A 16,764-nucleotide genomic window follows, 5' to 3' on the forward strand; every position below is an offset into this window, starting at 1 on the left:
TTTGTTTCTTACGATTGTAATAAGAATTTTTGTCATATTGCGGCTCCTTAATCGGAATATAGCACCCATCTACTGCCCCTACTGCACCAGGAAATCCATAATGTTCTTCACCATGCTCTATGGTTGTTAACATGGTTTCTTCAGTTGGCCAAGCTATAAAATTTGATCGCTGTCTAGCCATAACTTTAACGAACTCTACAAAACATAGTGGGCATTCCCTTTTGATAAATCGAAGCGGTCACCTATACTTCTAAAAGATACAGGAGTTGCAAGTATCCACAGAGAGACTAAAACTCTCTTTTCTATAGATACTGATACAAAATCTTTTTCTTTAGCGATGGTTGAGCTGTAAACATTAAGTAGATAATGCAAAAAATTAAAGAGTAAGGCTTAAATAAATAATTTATAATATTTCTTACCTCAACTGCTGTCCTTTTCATCTTAAAGTGACTTTTGAAGTCTTTCATGGTATAATTTGGTATAACAGTTTCAACATAATCTGATATTCTGACAGGATTTGATCTAACCTTAACATTTTCTATAAGAGCAGTAATTAAAATACCCGATTTTACTTTTTTTATATAAGAGTTTTGGTTATTAATAACGCTTTCTTCCACAATATCACCATTTGCAAGTTCGTTAATAAACAAAAACAAACATTTTCTTTTCTTGCGGTTTTCTGGTCCAGAAAGCCTAACAAACGCCATTTTGCAAGATAGAGCAAGATTCGTAGCTCATCGAATGCTCATCGGAAACTTTTCCAAAGAAACCGGATTTTATCCGATGAGCGCTGCTGAACGTACTCATGGTTTTAAAAACACACGCGTGCTAAATTGACATCACCAGGGGCGCGTCAAAATTCTAAGAATTTTTCCCTTGATAGTGAGAATTCTCACTTCTCAAAATTAAGACGGTCCTTCTCACAGGAAGTGACGTCATCTCTTCTCACGAGGTCTCGTGAGAAGAGTGAGAATACCCCCGAGCATTCTCACTTGGCAGCTAATATTCTAGTCAGTTTACTTGATGCTGAAGAAAATAAACATTATTTCAGAGAAAACTGAATGTTAAGTTAATTTATAATGAAATATTTCCTTTTAAATTATAAATACAATGTTTACCCCTTCCTTCATATATGGTCGTGAAATCGTGTAAAATAATATTTATTGTCAAAGGCTTAGTTCATGGCATTCTCGTAAGCCGCCATCTTTAGAAGAATCTTTTTACTTTTGACGCTTTTTAGCGAGTTCTCACTGGGAGAAAAATTCTCACGAAGAACTCTTTTCAAGAGAAGAATTCCTTCTTAGAATTTTGATGGGCTCCATATCTACCAAGGATATAACAGGTATGATCTTGGTAGGATAGTGGGAACTATACAATCTAAGAGATGCAGTAAGAAAAATTCAGAGAAAACCGTAGTCAATGACGTTTTAAACTAGGCGCGAATTGCGCGATAAAATTATCGCTAAAAATAAAATCCCCAGTGGGGCGCTGCGCGTAAACTTAATTTTAATATTAAATAAACTTAACGACGGTATTTCATCAAGCGAGTTACATTTTCGGAAAGCCCATGATCAAATGAACAAGGAAAATATAAAGTAGTTTAGTTTCTATTCCGAAAATCGTTTTGCAAATTACTCTTTAAAATTGACCCGTCGAAAAGCCTTTTCCATATTGGAAACCACAGGTACTTTATTCATCCTGAATTTCAAGATTAAGAAAAGTGTGTAAAAATTTTAATTGGGACGGAAATACAATCGTTTAGTTGCAGGGAGAGAGTCGTCCATGTGTTTAACCTTGCCTCTTGGAATTTGCGCCACTCAAGCCAACACCACGACTTATAAACGTATACAGTCGCTTCTTTAGTAAGAAAGCGAGTTGTATCCAGTTCGGATTTTCCTCGCTTTATTGGCTCCTTTCCAACGGTTCCCCTCTATACTCCTCCCTCCTCTAAGCCCGTTTTGACTTCATGTATCCGGACATCTGGGGTATGGTCCGAAGAATCCTACCGCCGAGACAAGATGGCTGATGTGACTGTGTCGCGATGAATTCGAAACTGAATTAGAACAAGAAAATGGATCGTGTAAGAGTAGATACGTATAATTTTATTTCGTGGGATACAATTTTGACGAAAAGTAAGAAAATATTAATTTTGTAGGATTTAGCGCTAGTTTGTAGCTTTCTAATTTGCTGGAGAAACGCTTTCGTTAAATTCGACGATATCCGCGATTTCATTTTCCTCGTGAATCAGGTCGCTGAGAATGTTCCTTATGTCCAACGCTTCTTCCAAGGCTTCTTCCAGCAGACGTTGTTCGGCCGGGAGATGCAGAATGCCGTCGGCGATTGGGATGATTTCCGCAACCGTCGTTGGCTGTTCGTGGTGTCTATCGAGATATTCGTCGTTTAAAAGAACAGTTTTTTCTACAAACCAATGCCATCAGCGATACCTTCTCTTTGGGCGTGCGTGTCGTCGGTGTGTAGTATGACTTGTATTGGATATGTCCGGTAAAGTTGGATGTCTAAAATGGCGGTAGATACTACGACTTGAATCGGATATGTTTGATAAACTTGGGAGTCTAACGCGATGGCGATGATGTTTTAAGTTTCCGAATTCTTTCTGTAAGTAGCGTCCAAATCGAAACAAAACCAACGTAAAGTTCGTACGAGTGATGATCAGAAACGAGATAAATAGCAAGAGAATCTCCAGCCACCCGAAAAGGAAGGACGTTTTGGCGATACCCCTGACCAAAAGATTTTCCACGTTGCTGGGAAGAGCCTCTATGAGACGCCTTGCTAAAGCTCCAAGTTCGGGGAGAGCGTTCGGAGCGAGGACTCGGATGGGAATGTAATAGCGGAAGAAGTATTTGGAAATCTGAAAATGAAGGTTTTACGCAATGCAATGATACAGCCTCCAACGTGGCCAACATATTGATTAAAATAGTGTCTGTTACCGAATGGTGACGATTTCTGTTGAGGTAGGGATGAATCCGTCGTCTTCTGATCGCGATCATCTTGTCGATGAGGTTTCCGCAGAAGATTATCAGAAAGATCTTCACGAGTGCTAGGGTCACTAAGAACGCCTTGTTTTCGAGCCTGTGACAGCTATGGGCCGGCAGAGGCGGATAGATAAATTCCTCTAAAATCCATTCGTAGTCTTTTAGACCCATCTCATACGCGGTATAAATTTTAACAAGGACTTCTAATTTTAAGAAATTAGAAATGTCGGTTGATAAAAATCAAAGAACGTGATGTTGAATTTCACGAGCTTTTCATTTGTACGCGCTCGTTTTCAAATCTGGAAATCACGATTCGTAACGGCATTTCAGTTTACAATGGAAAGAAGTGACTTAAGTAGCGATGGTTCCCAATTTCATTGCTGTGGATTACGTCATCTCGTTTCTCTTCTATTGTCAGAAATTCACGAATTTCTTTAAGCCTAGAATTCGTAGTGTTTTGGGTTGTGTTTGTTGCTCTCTCTCTACTCATTCGTTAAAGCATATGTAACATAATTACTCATAAGTATGCCATAAAAGCATTTTCTTTAATGGGACCTTGTTCACGGGATATGACATAAATTACGTCACTTCCACCTCCGTCATCAGCTTTACTGATGGAAAACGGAAGTTAGTGAAGCGGATTTTGAAAACGAGCATAATTATACCAGAGATACTGACAATATAGAGATATGAAACTCCCTATACATCGCTGCGACCCCGTTTTTTTTCCGTTGACGCCAGCACCATCTATCGGCCGGAAGAAAGCTTTTTCACGTGTTTATTTTCTTAGAGGATTTTAAATATAAATTATTAAGATAAGATAAAAAGTAAGTTTTTATTTAATTATATTTAACGATTTATTTTAGTAAAGTTCATATATTAACTATTTTTTTTTGTTATTTTAGGCCTTTGTTACTTGAATGAGAGCCAGAGGTTAAATTAATGATCATTAATCCAAGGATATTTCTTGGATAAATAATTGGAATATTATTAATCTATGTATATGTTAACCAAATGGTTAATGACTAAAATGTTTGATAAGTATTTGTTAATGTTGAACTTGTGGTTTAAATTATGTTTTGACGAATGGAAAGTTTCTTTGTACATAAAAATTGATTATTTCTTTCAAGTTATCGACACGTGAAAGATGCTGATGCATATCATACTTTGAAATAAATCAAGATTGATCAATTTTTCTTGAAATATTCTTCTTTGTGTACGTTACTTGCCAACTTTTCATTTAGTTTTTTAATTTTCAATTGCAACCTTTTTATTTAAGGTTTCGGTTTGCTTATAGTTCTTAAATATGATGTTTCCTTTTTGGTCTTAAATCCAACGGCTTGAACCTTTTCGTTTTCGTATGTTTTTCTATCTTCTGCTTGAATATTTTTGTTTGCATATGTTTCAAAAATCTGCTACTTGAATTATTTTGTTTGCTGTTGTTTTGTTTAACTTTGTCTCGATATTAGCTTTAGTAGTCTGCTGAATTTCATTTGTAGGAACTTCCACTGAGAAAGAAAATCATGTTAAAATTTAATAGAGTGGTTTCGAATGAAACTGTTTACAATCAAGTACTGTAGATATATTTTCGCTGGAACTTGCTCCAACTGAAACACAGCTCCTTTTTGTAGGTCTATTGTTGCGCTCTTCCACCATTTCTACAAACCGTTTACTAGATTTTATTTGAAATTTGAGTTTGAACTTATGACCCCGTTACCAGCTTCTGCCGTTACTAATATATAAATTTCATCGTACCAGTTGTTTTATAACAGTCCTTGATATTATTTTCTACTAAGTTCTACGAAGACTTTACGTTTGAGCAACTAGCTAAATTATCATTCCCCTTGGAAATAAGTTTCATTTAAATTAACTTATATATAAACAATATTTAAAACTCAATTTTTACTTGTTGGCCTAAATTCAAACACTCAAGATTATAATTTCTGAGACGAAACGCGTAGATATATTTTTGCGTCTGAAATCCGCTGTTTGGGATTACGAAAAATGCGCTTTCTTCCTGCCATTAGGCGTCGCTCCGCTCAGGATTTTTTTTTTAAATTCCGGGGGACGCTTTTCAGGCGGAGTTTCATATCTCTATATTGCCAGTATCTCTGATTATACTCGCGAATTTCTAACTTTAAAAATCTATAGATTAACTCGTGCCTCAAGGTGGGGTGGCGGGGTGGCGGGGTGGCGGGGTGGCGGGGTGGCGGGGTGGTTAGCACTTTCGCCTCGCAGCAAGAGGAGCCGGGTTCGATCCCAGCTTGTGGCACTGGGTGAAAACTCGGAACAACTCCTTCTGCGTTGAGTTTGCAAGTTCTCTCTCCACTGGTTTAAGGGGTTTTCCCCCGAGTTCTTCGGTTTCCCCTTCCATAAAAACTTGTCTAGGTTAACGGTAATAGTTAGTGTAGGGAGCTGTTGGCTCGATCTCGTGGCATGCAGGGCTTGCCACCACCCTCCTACGCATTGTAACCCGGCCACCTGAATTAAGGGCTTCAAAAGTCGCATGATGACTTAGGCCTAAGGTGGTGCCTTGGGTATTAGCCTAACTGATTGTTATTGATTTCGTTTTATGTTAACTTTTTAAATAGCGCAATTAGTATAAGTATTTTTGAATATTTGGGTCCTCTAATTGTATGTTCCGTGGGAAACAAGTTCTCATTGTTTTTTATTATACAGAGGCATACTTACGAGTGATTATGTTACATATCATTAAAAGTAGGCCTGAATCTGTCGCGAACATACCAACTTAACCACTTTATAAAATTTTATTCATAGAAATTTTTAGTTTATCACTTTCTAGAATGAAATTAATTAAGCTACTGTCCAATTAAAAGGTCGTGTCCCCTTTAAGCTTTCAGTAATATTCTAGCGTGATCCTTGCGTATAAAGAGTTAACGCGCGGAAAAAGGTCAGAGTCAGCCTCCCCCCTACGTACAAAGAATAGTGAGATAAAAATTCGATGTCCTATATAAGCGAGCGAAAGACATTAATCTAGCTACAGGGAGGAGATCAGCAACAACTCCGAGTAAAGTGAAGAGCTTCTGGACTGGCAGTCTTTTATCACGCGAGGAGCTCCGCCTGGCGTTCTTTCCTCGCGGCTTTCGACACATTTAAAAAAGGACGGCGACTGCATTTATATCTGGTCGTTTGTATCATAAATTCCGTATAGGGTCCAGCCATTGATAAGACAAAGGGTTATTTCGCGAGCTTCCGTTATCACCAGCTGCAGACTCTTCGATCTTCGGCTCCGCTTTTTCTCGTTATTTCCGGGCCTCGCTCGCAAATGGAAATGTCCCAACTAGCGCGTAGGGGAAAATGGACGAAGATCGTTTCTCGACACTAACGGTACATTACGGGCCTTATAATGCGTCTTCGCGAGGAAATTAGGAGAAGTACCCTCAAAGGCACTTTCAAACGACGCAAAAATTATTTCCGAATATTTATCGCGTGTTTTTCACTTTCGAATTTTTAAAGGTATTCTGAAAAACCTATTGAAGGAATTCTGTCTTAGGATCGGAAAACTAAAAAGGATTACGGCAGGCTACGGTTACGATTTGGCCAGGGGAAATAGAGTTTGACCATCAATAAATACCCCAAGATTCGAAAATTTGCACAAACGTTCACTTTGAAATATTGATTGATTTCCTAAATATACCAAAATATCCACCTTGTACAGTTATCTTGGAATATGACCACCAAGAATGGTGATTGAATGGATAAAAATAGGTATAGGAATCATTAAAAATTTGGGTGAAAATTACCTAACAGAAAATGATATTATTTTTTACCTTCATTTCTTACCTTTAGGCGGTTATAATGTAAAACCTGAATTACCAAACTTGGACGCAAAATGCTTTGGTACCTCCATTGACTTAGCGTGGTGAACTTTGACATCAAATATTGCAGGTCGCGGATCAAATTTTATAATAATGTCTTCTCCGTGAGTTTCGTTTTTTGTCTAAAATTTGATTGAACAACCCATCAACAGATTCATTAGTTGTAGGCGCGTATTGGAAAATTATCCCCAGTGCGACATTGAAACACAAATTCTAATACGAATAACGCTTTACCAGGATTAAAATAAACACAATTGGTAACAGCCTGAATTGCTTGAAAACTGTGAGGGCGGTAACGTGCAATCAAAGTTAGATGTTTTTTTGAAATTTCGGATGCTGCGTAATCGCTAGTCAATATTTTTGAACATTTATGAAATTCGTGTTGGATGAACTTAGATAGAATTGTAACAGAAAGTATCACGACGGTTGCAAAAAGGGGCTTTCTTTATAAATTTAAATATTTTATGTGGCAGTTAGTGTTTGTCTGTAGAGTGTGTACAAAATTGCGCAAAAAGGTAGTTAAGTAATTATAGACCAAAACTCGAAATACGAATTCCAGGAAAAAATATTTATAATATCCGATTTAAACATAAACAAAATTTATGTTTATTTGAAATTTTTATTTTTATTAGAATTACAGTGAAATGTACACCATATTTAAGTCAGAGCACCTTAGAGGATCAACTTAGAAAAGTAAGAAAATCGCTCATTTGCTCAATATTCAAACCTTTTGACTTCGTGGCTTCCAGACAGCAAGGAAAAGATAATTGTACGTTTATTAAAATCCCCCCCTGTGAAAATTTTCAAAACCAAAAAAATAGATCAAAATTGACAAATATGTAAAAATTGATCAGAATCGGTAAAAATGGAGAAAAGCGAAATATAAAAATAAAAAGTTGTATTTACCAACTAATCGCCAAATCGACGGTAATAAATGATTTTTTTCAAAATTAATAAAATATAATTTAGTTGTTTGAATTTGATCAAAATTAATCATTTTAATTAGAATTATTATTATTATTATTTAGAAGCGCTCAGATTCCCATGTTATTTTCAATGGGAAAATATACATACGGTGTTGTCAAAAACATTTTCGGTTGCCATGGCAAAACTAATGCCCATTGCAACTTTTCCCTTAGTGAAATTTCATGTTACCATAAGGTCTACATACCCACATAGTTTCAACAAAATCGGCGATTATCACCTCGGGTAGTCTCCTCGTTAGCAACAGATGAAAAATGTAATGTATGTTTAATTTTGTCTATGTTAATGCAAAAGATATGACATATCGGATTTGGCCCTCAAGTGACTTTTCTGGAAAAACCAACTATTTTTTCGTGTACCTCTCGTTTTTTCACCCAGAAAGCGTTTTGTTTGATTTTTGTGAATGTAAACGCAAATTTATTCAAATTGCCAATTTAAGTGCCCTTTCTGGCAATTTGACCAACAGAGGTGAAATATTCTTTTCGTGCACGTTTTTAACCCAGAAACCGTCGAGATATCCCTTGTAGCAATATTCCCTGTGTTTAGTGAAAAATATCTCAAACATTCTGGTTGTGCCCCATAGCGTGTTACCGAGGTAAGCTCTTTGTTTTCGTCTTTTACGCACTTTTTTTCGCCCCAAAAGCAAAATGATACATTTTGTGTCACTTTTATATGCTAAGTGAAAAAATGTCACGAACCATGATAGTTCCGCTTCTTAAAGTGGCTTTTTCGGTAAACCGATAGAGGTACGGAGGTAAACTATTTAGATTTTGCGTGTCTCTCAAATTCGTGTCATCTAGACAGGGGCGTAACCATTGGGAGGGGCAGGAGGAACTGCCCCCACCAATTGTTTCCAGAGTTTGGCATAACCGAAATTTTAGAAAGCTTCATCAGCGTCCCCCTTGAGACCGAACTTCGAAAATCTTGGTCAGTCCTCCACTCTTCGCTACGCCCCGGCATCTAAAAACTATTGAGATAAAACTTGCTGAAGTTAACGATAATATTCAGTGTAGGGAGCTGTTGGCACGAAGGGCTTACCACCACCCTCCCACGGATTCTAACCAGGCCACAGGTAATTTACTTTACAAGTCGCTAGTTAACTTAGGCCTACGACGGTGCCTTTGTAGTAGGTTAGCTGATTATTAGATATTTTCTATAGCAATTATGTCAAGTTCAATAATAGATTGTCTGTACTGTTAGAAATTAGAAGTAATACACTGTTAAAGAAAATTGTTCTTATTTGAACAAATCGCCGTTCAGAAGGTTGTCCCTGTAACAGAACGCCATTTTGTTCTAATATGAACAAAAAATATTCGTTTGATAAAGAACGATGGTTGATGGTTCAATATTGAACTTAGATGTTCTATATTGAACAAACCTTCTTTGTTCAAGTTAGAACGTTTTGCCGTTCGCGGTGGAACACTTTGTCGTTCGCCGTGGATCATTTTTTCGTTCGCCGCGGAACGCTTTGCCGTTCGCGGTAGAACGCTTTGTCATTCGCCGTGGATCATTTTTTCGTTCGACTTGGAATGCTTTATCGTTATTGCTTTCTAAATTATAGCTCATGTCTCCTGCCGGCAGTTCATCATGCTAAATTAATAAAAATAACCTAACCTAACCCATTGCCCACCGAATAGGGAAACCAGGCTTAAAACTAGATTATTTGAATTTAGTTCCAACCAAGTTTCCTCAACTACAACCATCTTATACGTGATATGCGTTAAATAAATAAAACCTTTTTCATAGCGCAAAAGCTATTACATTCTACTCTCAGGCTAAAGGCCGAGAACTGGTAACCAACGATGTTAGAATTTATTTCAATGCTGAAAACGTCAAACCAAATTGCAGTATATTACGAAATATTTTCTGTAAATTTTAATTCTGGAACTTGGGCAATTACATTTCCGAACGAATTTCGTCTACCTTGCCAATCAAATAAAAATATATTTAAAAAAAACGGTGCGTGTCCTATAAATTCGGACCTTTCACAACCCTTTTTCGTTTTCCACTTCGTTAGGACACGGAGGTTATTTATATCGTTATTTGTGTGAAATTTCTTTTCAATAGGTGGGGTAGTTTCTGAGAAACAGCGTTACAGACCTAACGCCATTTGAGTCGCTAGTGAAGGAGCTACGCTCTAACAATGAAATTGAATCTTCAGTAAATTTCCAAACACACTGTACATACAACTACAAAAACCACTTCATTACAACATGTTCTTACTCACCCTGTAAATAAATTACTACGAGTAATAGTTTAATCAACTAGTACACTAACTTAAAACAACATAATAATGTACGAAAAAACTACCTATAACAAAGCGCACTCTAAACCACTCATTTATTACTATATGGATGTTATACTTGTTTGTTACTTTTGGCCATACGAAGTTTTCCGCAAAATAGTGTCACACTTATTTGTTACTTTTGGCCTTACGAAGTTTTCCACAAAATAGTGTCACACTTATTTGTTACTTTTGGTCATACGTTGAAAGTGTCACGCTTATATGTTAGTACATGTACATGAAGACAATACAAAGAAATCCATATAGGATTGTGTGAAAAACCTGTTCTAAGGAGAACGATCTCCTAGCTATTGGAACGAATCTATTCTATTGTGTAGTTTACAAGCCTTCCTCCAGACGGCGAAAGAGCATTCGTTCTTATTTGAACGAAATATAATATCTTGAACACACCGTTCTTTGTTACATACCTTTAGAACGCTATTGTTCATTTTTGAATAGGCTGTTCTAAGTTGAACGTCTTCTGAACGAATTTTTTTAACAGTGTATTAGCCATTTTTGTTACATAATGTTACTTCTGAATCGACGGTCTGGAAATTAAGATGCTTATTTAATTCTTCACGAAGACATACTAAGTATACACCCAAAATTAAAGTTTATATTAAGACATATTTTAGTTGCTTTACTAATAATAACACTGGAATATTCCACTACCAAAAACAATAAAAACAACGCAGTCCAGGAAAAAATAAACCTAGTGGCACGCGTTGAATACTTTTGACTTCTGAAGTCTGAGCGTCTTAGCGTCTAAGAAATTCTAACAGATCGAAGCCGTGACTCTATAAATTTAAAACAAAAATCGGTTATTATATCTGAATATGCGTGAAACTGTTTTAAGGAGCGATCATATTAGGCAGTTACTTTTCTGCTAGTATAGCGATTTTATGTTTACTAAGGAAAGTTAATTCCCTTACGAAAATGACTTGATCCAATTTTGGACATTGGATCCAATTTGTATCAAGCTATGTCCTGAAGGGATCAAATAAGGATCAACTATTTCTTGATCAAATAATCTTTATCATATTTGGATCCAAAAAAATCTTTTTACTAAGAACTGGATCCAAGTTTGATCCAAATTGGTTTGATCCCATAGCATTGGATCCAAATTAAGATCCAAATTAATTTGATCAAATAAAATTGTATCAATTTTGGATCCAAAAAATCTTAACTAAGAATTGGATCCAAATTTGGATCAAAATTAATTTGATCCAATAAAATTTTATCAAATTTACATCTAAAAAATCTTTTAAATAAAAACTGAATCCAAGTTTGATCCAAATTAATTTTATCAAATAAAACTGTATCAAATTTGTATCCAACAAATCTTTTAACTTAGAATTGGATCCAAGTTTGATCTAAATTGTTTTGATCAAATAGCATTGGATAAAATTTGGATCTAAATTGTTTTGATCAAATAGCATTGGATAAAATTTGGATCTAAATTAATTTGATCAAATTAATTTGTCCAAATAAAATTGTATCAATTTTAGATGCAAAAAACTCTTTTAACTAAGAATTGGATCCAAGTTTTATCCAAATAGGTTTGATCAAATAAAATTGTATCAAATTTGGATCCAATTGATATTTCGCAGGGATACTTTCTTGGAATCGTGTATGGAATCTTGTACGGTGTCGTCATCTACCGCCTGCGGTTAGAAACACTGAGAATAACTTAAGCCGGTGGCTTAAACATATTATTTCTAAAATAGATGACGGAACCGTATAATGATAAATGACAGCCGCCGTAATTGTTTCTAGAAAGTGGTCCCAACTGAGACACCATAGCGGATATCAATTGAGTGTTCAAGAATCTAGAGTATATATTCCTAACTCAATGGTATAAACATAATTATAGAAGGCGATAGGAGATTTGATGACTACCTTTTTATGTCTGGCGAGACCGCCAGAACCATATCGATCTCAGTAAATATATTTTTATTTCAATGGTTAAATTTATCGAACAACTGGCAACATTTTGATAAAACTCTACAGCATAGAAATCAAAATGTAACTAGAACGATTTTTGCAATGGACCACGCGCCGATTTGAAACTGGCGGATTAGTCAGTAACACCCAAGGTAGCCTCTTTCGGGTGGTTTTGGTTTACACGTCGTCTTATTTTAAGTCTGTTCCCTGCCTTCTACACACTAGTCGGTTCTCTAATAGTTAGCCTTCTCAAAGTTGCAGTGACGTCACTCGGTTCTGGCCAATTACATTTCTTTGTTTTATTTAATCTACCATCTAAGTGGAACCAGGAGTAAAAACAAGGGATTTGGGTGGGGATATAATTCATTGTTTAAAATTGTTAATTTTTATGTTATATTTACCTCAATTATTTTCGTTTACCGCGTTTTGAGCACTTGGAGCACGTGATGCATGTGCCGTTTTTTGATTAGTTTCTTTATATTAGGCCAAAGTAGACGATTTTTGGCAGATATCGTAGGTTTCCTAGGTTTTTGTCCTAAAAATTAGCTTTTCATTATAGTACCTTATCGTTTCTTGGCATGATTTGTTATGTATGTAAGGAATTTTTCCACGAAGTATAACGTCATTCTCGTCCTGTTGGCTATAGTTAAGTGTCAAATGGGCTTCAAATCAAATTTGGATCAAATTATGATACTCCATTTTCGTAAGGGTTGCACCGACATGTCCCTGTACGAAGTAAATTAATTACTGAAAGCCTATTCTGACGTTGTTGCTTAACGACTAAAATTACGCCAAAAACATTCAAAGCTAATGGTACACTCTAAGAAATAAGGGTGTTTAAAAGGTGTAAAATAGTGTGACTTAACACTATACAAATGTTTATATAAGATAAACATTCCAAGAAATTGGGATTCGTTTCACACCGTTCTAACACCATTTAAACTCAATTTGATGAGTCGAACCCCGATTCAACACCTTAACCAAACAATTAAAACCCTTTTAAGCACTCTCCACAGTTTGTAAAACAAAATGTCCAATAACATGTAAACTCAGTTTTAATCAGTTATGACGCATCTTTTAAGCGTTAAATCAAACCTTTCAAAGTGTTAATACGCCTTTTTTAGAGTTAAATCACTCCTTTAAAAGTGTTAATACGCCCTTTTACAGATTTAAATCAAACCGTTAAAAGTGTTAATACGCCCTTTTTACGAGTTAAATGACACCTTTATAAGTGTTAATACGCCTTTTTCAGAGTTAAATCAACCCGTTAAAAGTGTTAATACGCCCTTTTTAAGAGTTTAATAACACTATTAAATCTACAACACCTGGGACAATGAAATGATACATAACCACAAATTTCACCATCGTGAATTCTTTATAACAGAGCTGTTCCGAGACGATCAGCCATTACGCCTCAAGTAATATCTTCATCGAGGGTGATTAATTAAGAAAAGTATGATAAAGGTATTTTTTTGCTCTTAAGCTACCATATTTTATCTCTCCAACATTCTGTTTTTAGCAGATAAGAATACTTTTTGTCGCGCTTGGTTTTCGGTATAAAACGCCCGGGCATTATTGCTCTTTGTCGCAGTTAAAATTACGTCTTAGGTGTAGCCGGTTCCGTTGTAGCCGGTTCCGTTGTAGCCGGTTCCGTTGTAGCCGGTTCCGTTGTAGCCGGTTCCGTTGTAGCCGGTTCCGTTGTAGCCGGTTCCGTTGTAGCCGGTTCCGTTGTAGCCGGTTCCGTTGTCGCCGGTTCCGTTGTAGCCGGTTCCGTTGTCGCCGGTTCCGTTGTCGCCGGTTCCGTTGTCGCCGGTTCCGTTGTCGCCGGTTCCGTTGTCGCCGGTTCCGTTGTCGCCGGTTCCGTTGTAGCCGGTTCCGTTGTAGCCGGTTCCGTTGTAGCCGGTTCCGTTGAAGATAAAAGTTTAAGAGAAATGCTGTACGCGTTTAATCCGGTAATGTTTCTTAACCATTTACAAATAACAGATGCGACTTTAAAAAACGATATTGTAAAAGAATATATTTTTGAAACGGAAACCATTACCAATTTCGTTAAGATAAAGACCTGGACTCTCGAAAAAATATAAACGTCTAAGTTCTATTTTATGTCATAGAATATTGAGGGTCAATTGTCCTTCACACACGATTGTTGGACATCAGCCAATATGATTCCTTTTGTTGCTGTAACATGCCACTGGGTGGATAAATTGTGGAATGGGCAGAGCTGCTTGTTAGGGTTTATGTACTTTCCCGGGCGCCACACAGGAATTAATATTTGTAACAAATTTCTAAGCCTTCTACGTGAACGACAAGTAAAAAATGTAATTAATACAAAAAAATCTTAAAATATCAAATTACTTTGAAGCTATTAAAACTTTCGTTATTACCTTTAAGGTCTTAGCTGTGACAATGGATAACGCAGCGAACAATGAGACATTTACCCAAGAATTAACTGCCCATCAGTTGAATTAGGTTTTCGCTTTACCCCAGATAATCGAATCTGTTGTTTCGCTCACATTTTAAATATAGTCGTGCAAGACTTATTGAAAATTTTGAAGTCTGATGCCAAACATGACACTGACTTCGATTTAAATTTAACGGAACCAAATGACCCAATTGAAAATAAGGAAATAAGTATTGGCATGGCGGTGACCAAAGTACGGGTAACGCTATACGTCGTCTTTTAAGTCTTTTGTAATTTAATTGTTTATTATTTCTAGTTTAGGAAGATAGTGACCGCAGTTCGTCTGTCACGAACCAAGTCGGATCAATTCTCCGAACTGAACCTGGTCTATGGTCTTTCTGATAATAAACTTATTTTGGGTGTAAGAACACGATGGGGATCTACTTTTGAAATGATAAAGAGGGCTGTGACTCACAGAGCGGTATACATATACATTTTTAATCGTATAATGCCTAAAACTTAGCGTCTAGTGACGCTAACTTTCTTTTCGGTCGATAGAATCAATTTCTACCACGGACAAGGATTTGTTCAACTTCCATTTACTTGATGGCGAATGGTTGTTGTTGGAATCGTTGATACTTGTTCTACGGGTAACATAAATTCAATCGTTTAATTATATCTGATTAAAGGGGGTGTAAACTTGGTCATTTTTGGCGCCGCTTAGTGTTTTTGTCCGTTAAAGACGCCTTGGGTTATACTCACTTTCATTTGTAAATTGAATGTTCTTTTCCAGGAATTTGATTTTGCCACAAAATGTATATGCCAAGAGAATTATCCTACGGCTGCTACAATAATGCCAATGTTTAAACTGATCTTGGATAATTTGGAAAAATCCCAAAGAGAATCAAGTGGAGTAATGAAAGACGCGACGTCTAAGGCATTCGAGAAACTAACGACGTATTTTAAAAATTCGGATACCTCTGCTTTATGGGTAAGATTTTAAACCTTAATATACTCAAATTGTCAAACATCAGAAGTAAATTAACCTGTTCATACCTAAACTACCTAACTTAAAACCAAGTAGCGAGAAATGAGGGCTTTTTTCGTCTATATACAGCAATGAACCCTACATTGAAGCTAGAATGGATTAAGGATCACTATGACGCCAAATTTTGCAAAAAGGTGAAAGATACAGTAGTATCAGTGTTTCTCTCTCAGTATGAAGAAGGCCAAATAAGCTGGGTGGACGACGCTCAAAACGGACACAGTTGTCCTGACATTCACGCAGGAGTAGACAATTCGGCCCTCTATCCAAAAATAACCAAACGAAGTACCAAGGCTAAGGCGTCTGAATTATTGATCTATTTGAAGGAAGTAGTTGCACCGCCCAATACAAACATTTTGCAGTGGTGGAAGGTAAATTAATTTCATAGCTGTGAACCAGAATACGTTTTGGCGGTTGACCTTGAATGTTTTTACCATAGTTACACGAAAATGAATTTAAGAAGGTTTCTTGCATGGCTCGTGACTATCTCGGAATTCTTGGGTCATCAGTCGCTTCTGAACGACACTTTTCTCAAGGGACGGACGTGGTAATCCGGAAACTATTTCGGCGATTCTTTGCCTAAAAAACTGGTGGAGTCGTGGAAATAAACTGATTAAACCTGTAAACATTATAACTTGAAATAAACAATACTTGTAGCAAGCAATTACATAAATTTTAATTACTGAAGCTCATTGATAGTCGTAGAATAGATATCTGGTAGGAGTATCCGTATATTTATCTGGTTTTCAAACGAAAATCAGATCAGATAGAAAATTCGGATAGACAAATCAGTTATCACCTGATCAGATAAAACTTTGAGCAGATTACCAAATTTATCTGCTTAACTGTTTAAAGAGGTATCCGATATAAGACACTGGTAACAGGTTGCCGTATTCGGATAAAAGTTAGCACTAGTTATACTTATTTTTTTTTAATTGACTCTATCATTTTACCGTTGCGCCCGGTTTGCCGTGCTGTGAACCTCAACACTTCTTTCATTGAAAAACACTTCTTCGAATTAATTAAATTGAAACCATGTGAAATGAAAAATATATGAATTTAAAAAAAAATTAAATTTGTTAATTAGTACTCTGAGAAACGTAAATAATTTGTATTCAACTAGACTAGTTTTTGTATTACCACTGTTTTTATTGGTATAAAAGTATTTATTAGAAACACAATTCCTTTAACACTCGTTCAAAGGTTTTTTTTAACTAATAAAAGGTTTTATTGAACACCTTAAAATGACATACCATTAAAATTGTTATTGAGCT

At 36.3% G+C, this 16,764-nt stretch overlaps 1 protein-coding gene across 1 annotated transcript; it reads right to left on the bottom strand.

Annotated features, from left to right (window-relative positions):
• Positions 1 to 2,091: 2,091 nt before the first annotated feature.
• On the bottom strand, positions 2,092 to 3,262 carry LOC149941109 (uncharacterized). Its single transcript, XM_090178514.1, has 3 exons — positions 2,949 to 3,262; positions 2,445 to 2,869; positions 2,092 to 2,381 (listed from the first exon to the last, which is right to left on the bottom strand). The coding sequence occupies exons 1-3, from the start codon at positions 3,162 to 3,164 to the stop codon at positions 2,180 to 2,182; spliced, it is 843 nt and encodes a 280-aa protein (XP_090034640.1). The 5' UTR covers positions 3,165 to 3,262; the 3' UTR covers positions 2,092 to 2,179.
• Positions 3,263 to 16,764: the final 13,502 nt, after the last annotated feature.

Source organism: Leiobunum rupestre, chromosome 6, assembly GCF_980474605.1.
Source record: "Leiobunum rupestre chromosome 6, qqLeiRupe1.1.hap1, whole genome shotgun sequence".
In the NCBI taxonomy this organism is placed as follows: Eukaryota; Metazoa; Arthropoda; class Arachnida; order Opiliones; family Sclerosomatidae; genus Leiobunum; species Leiobunum rupestre.

What these genes read in the sequence shown, in the direction of transcription:
- LOC149941109 (XM_090178514.1), bottom strand. Translation starts at nt 3,164, where the DNA reads ATGGGTCTAAAAGACTACGAATGGATTTTAGAGGAATTTATCTATCCG. An exon ending in ACAGAAATCGTCACCATTCG is followed by an intron (nt 2,870 to 2,948) that starts GTAACAGACACT and finishes CTTCATTTTCAG; the next exon opens with ATTTCCAAATACTTCTTCCG. An exon ending in CACGCACGCCCAAAGAGAAG is followed by an intron (nt 2,382 to 2,444) that starts GTATCGCTGATG and finishes ATATCTCGATAG; the next exon opens with ACACCACGAACAGCCAACGA.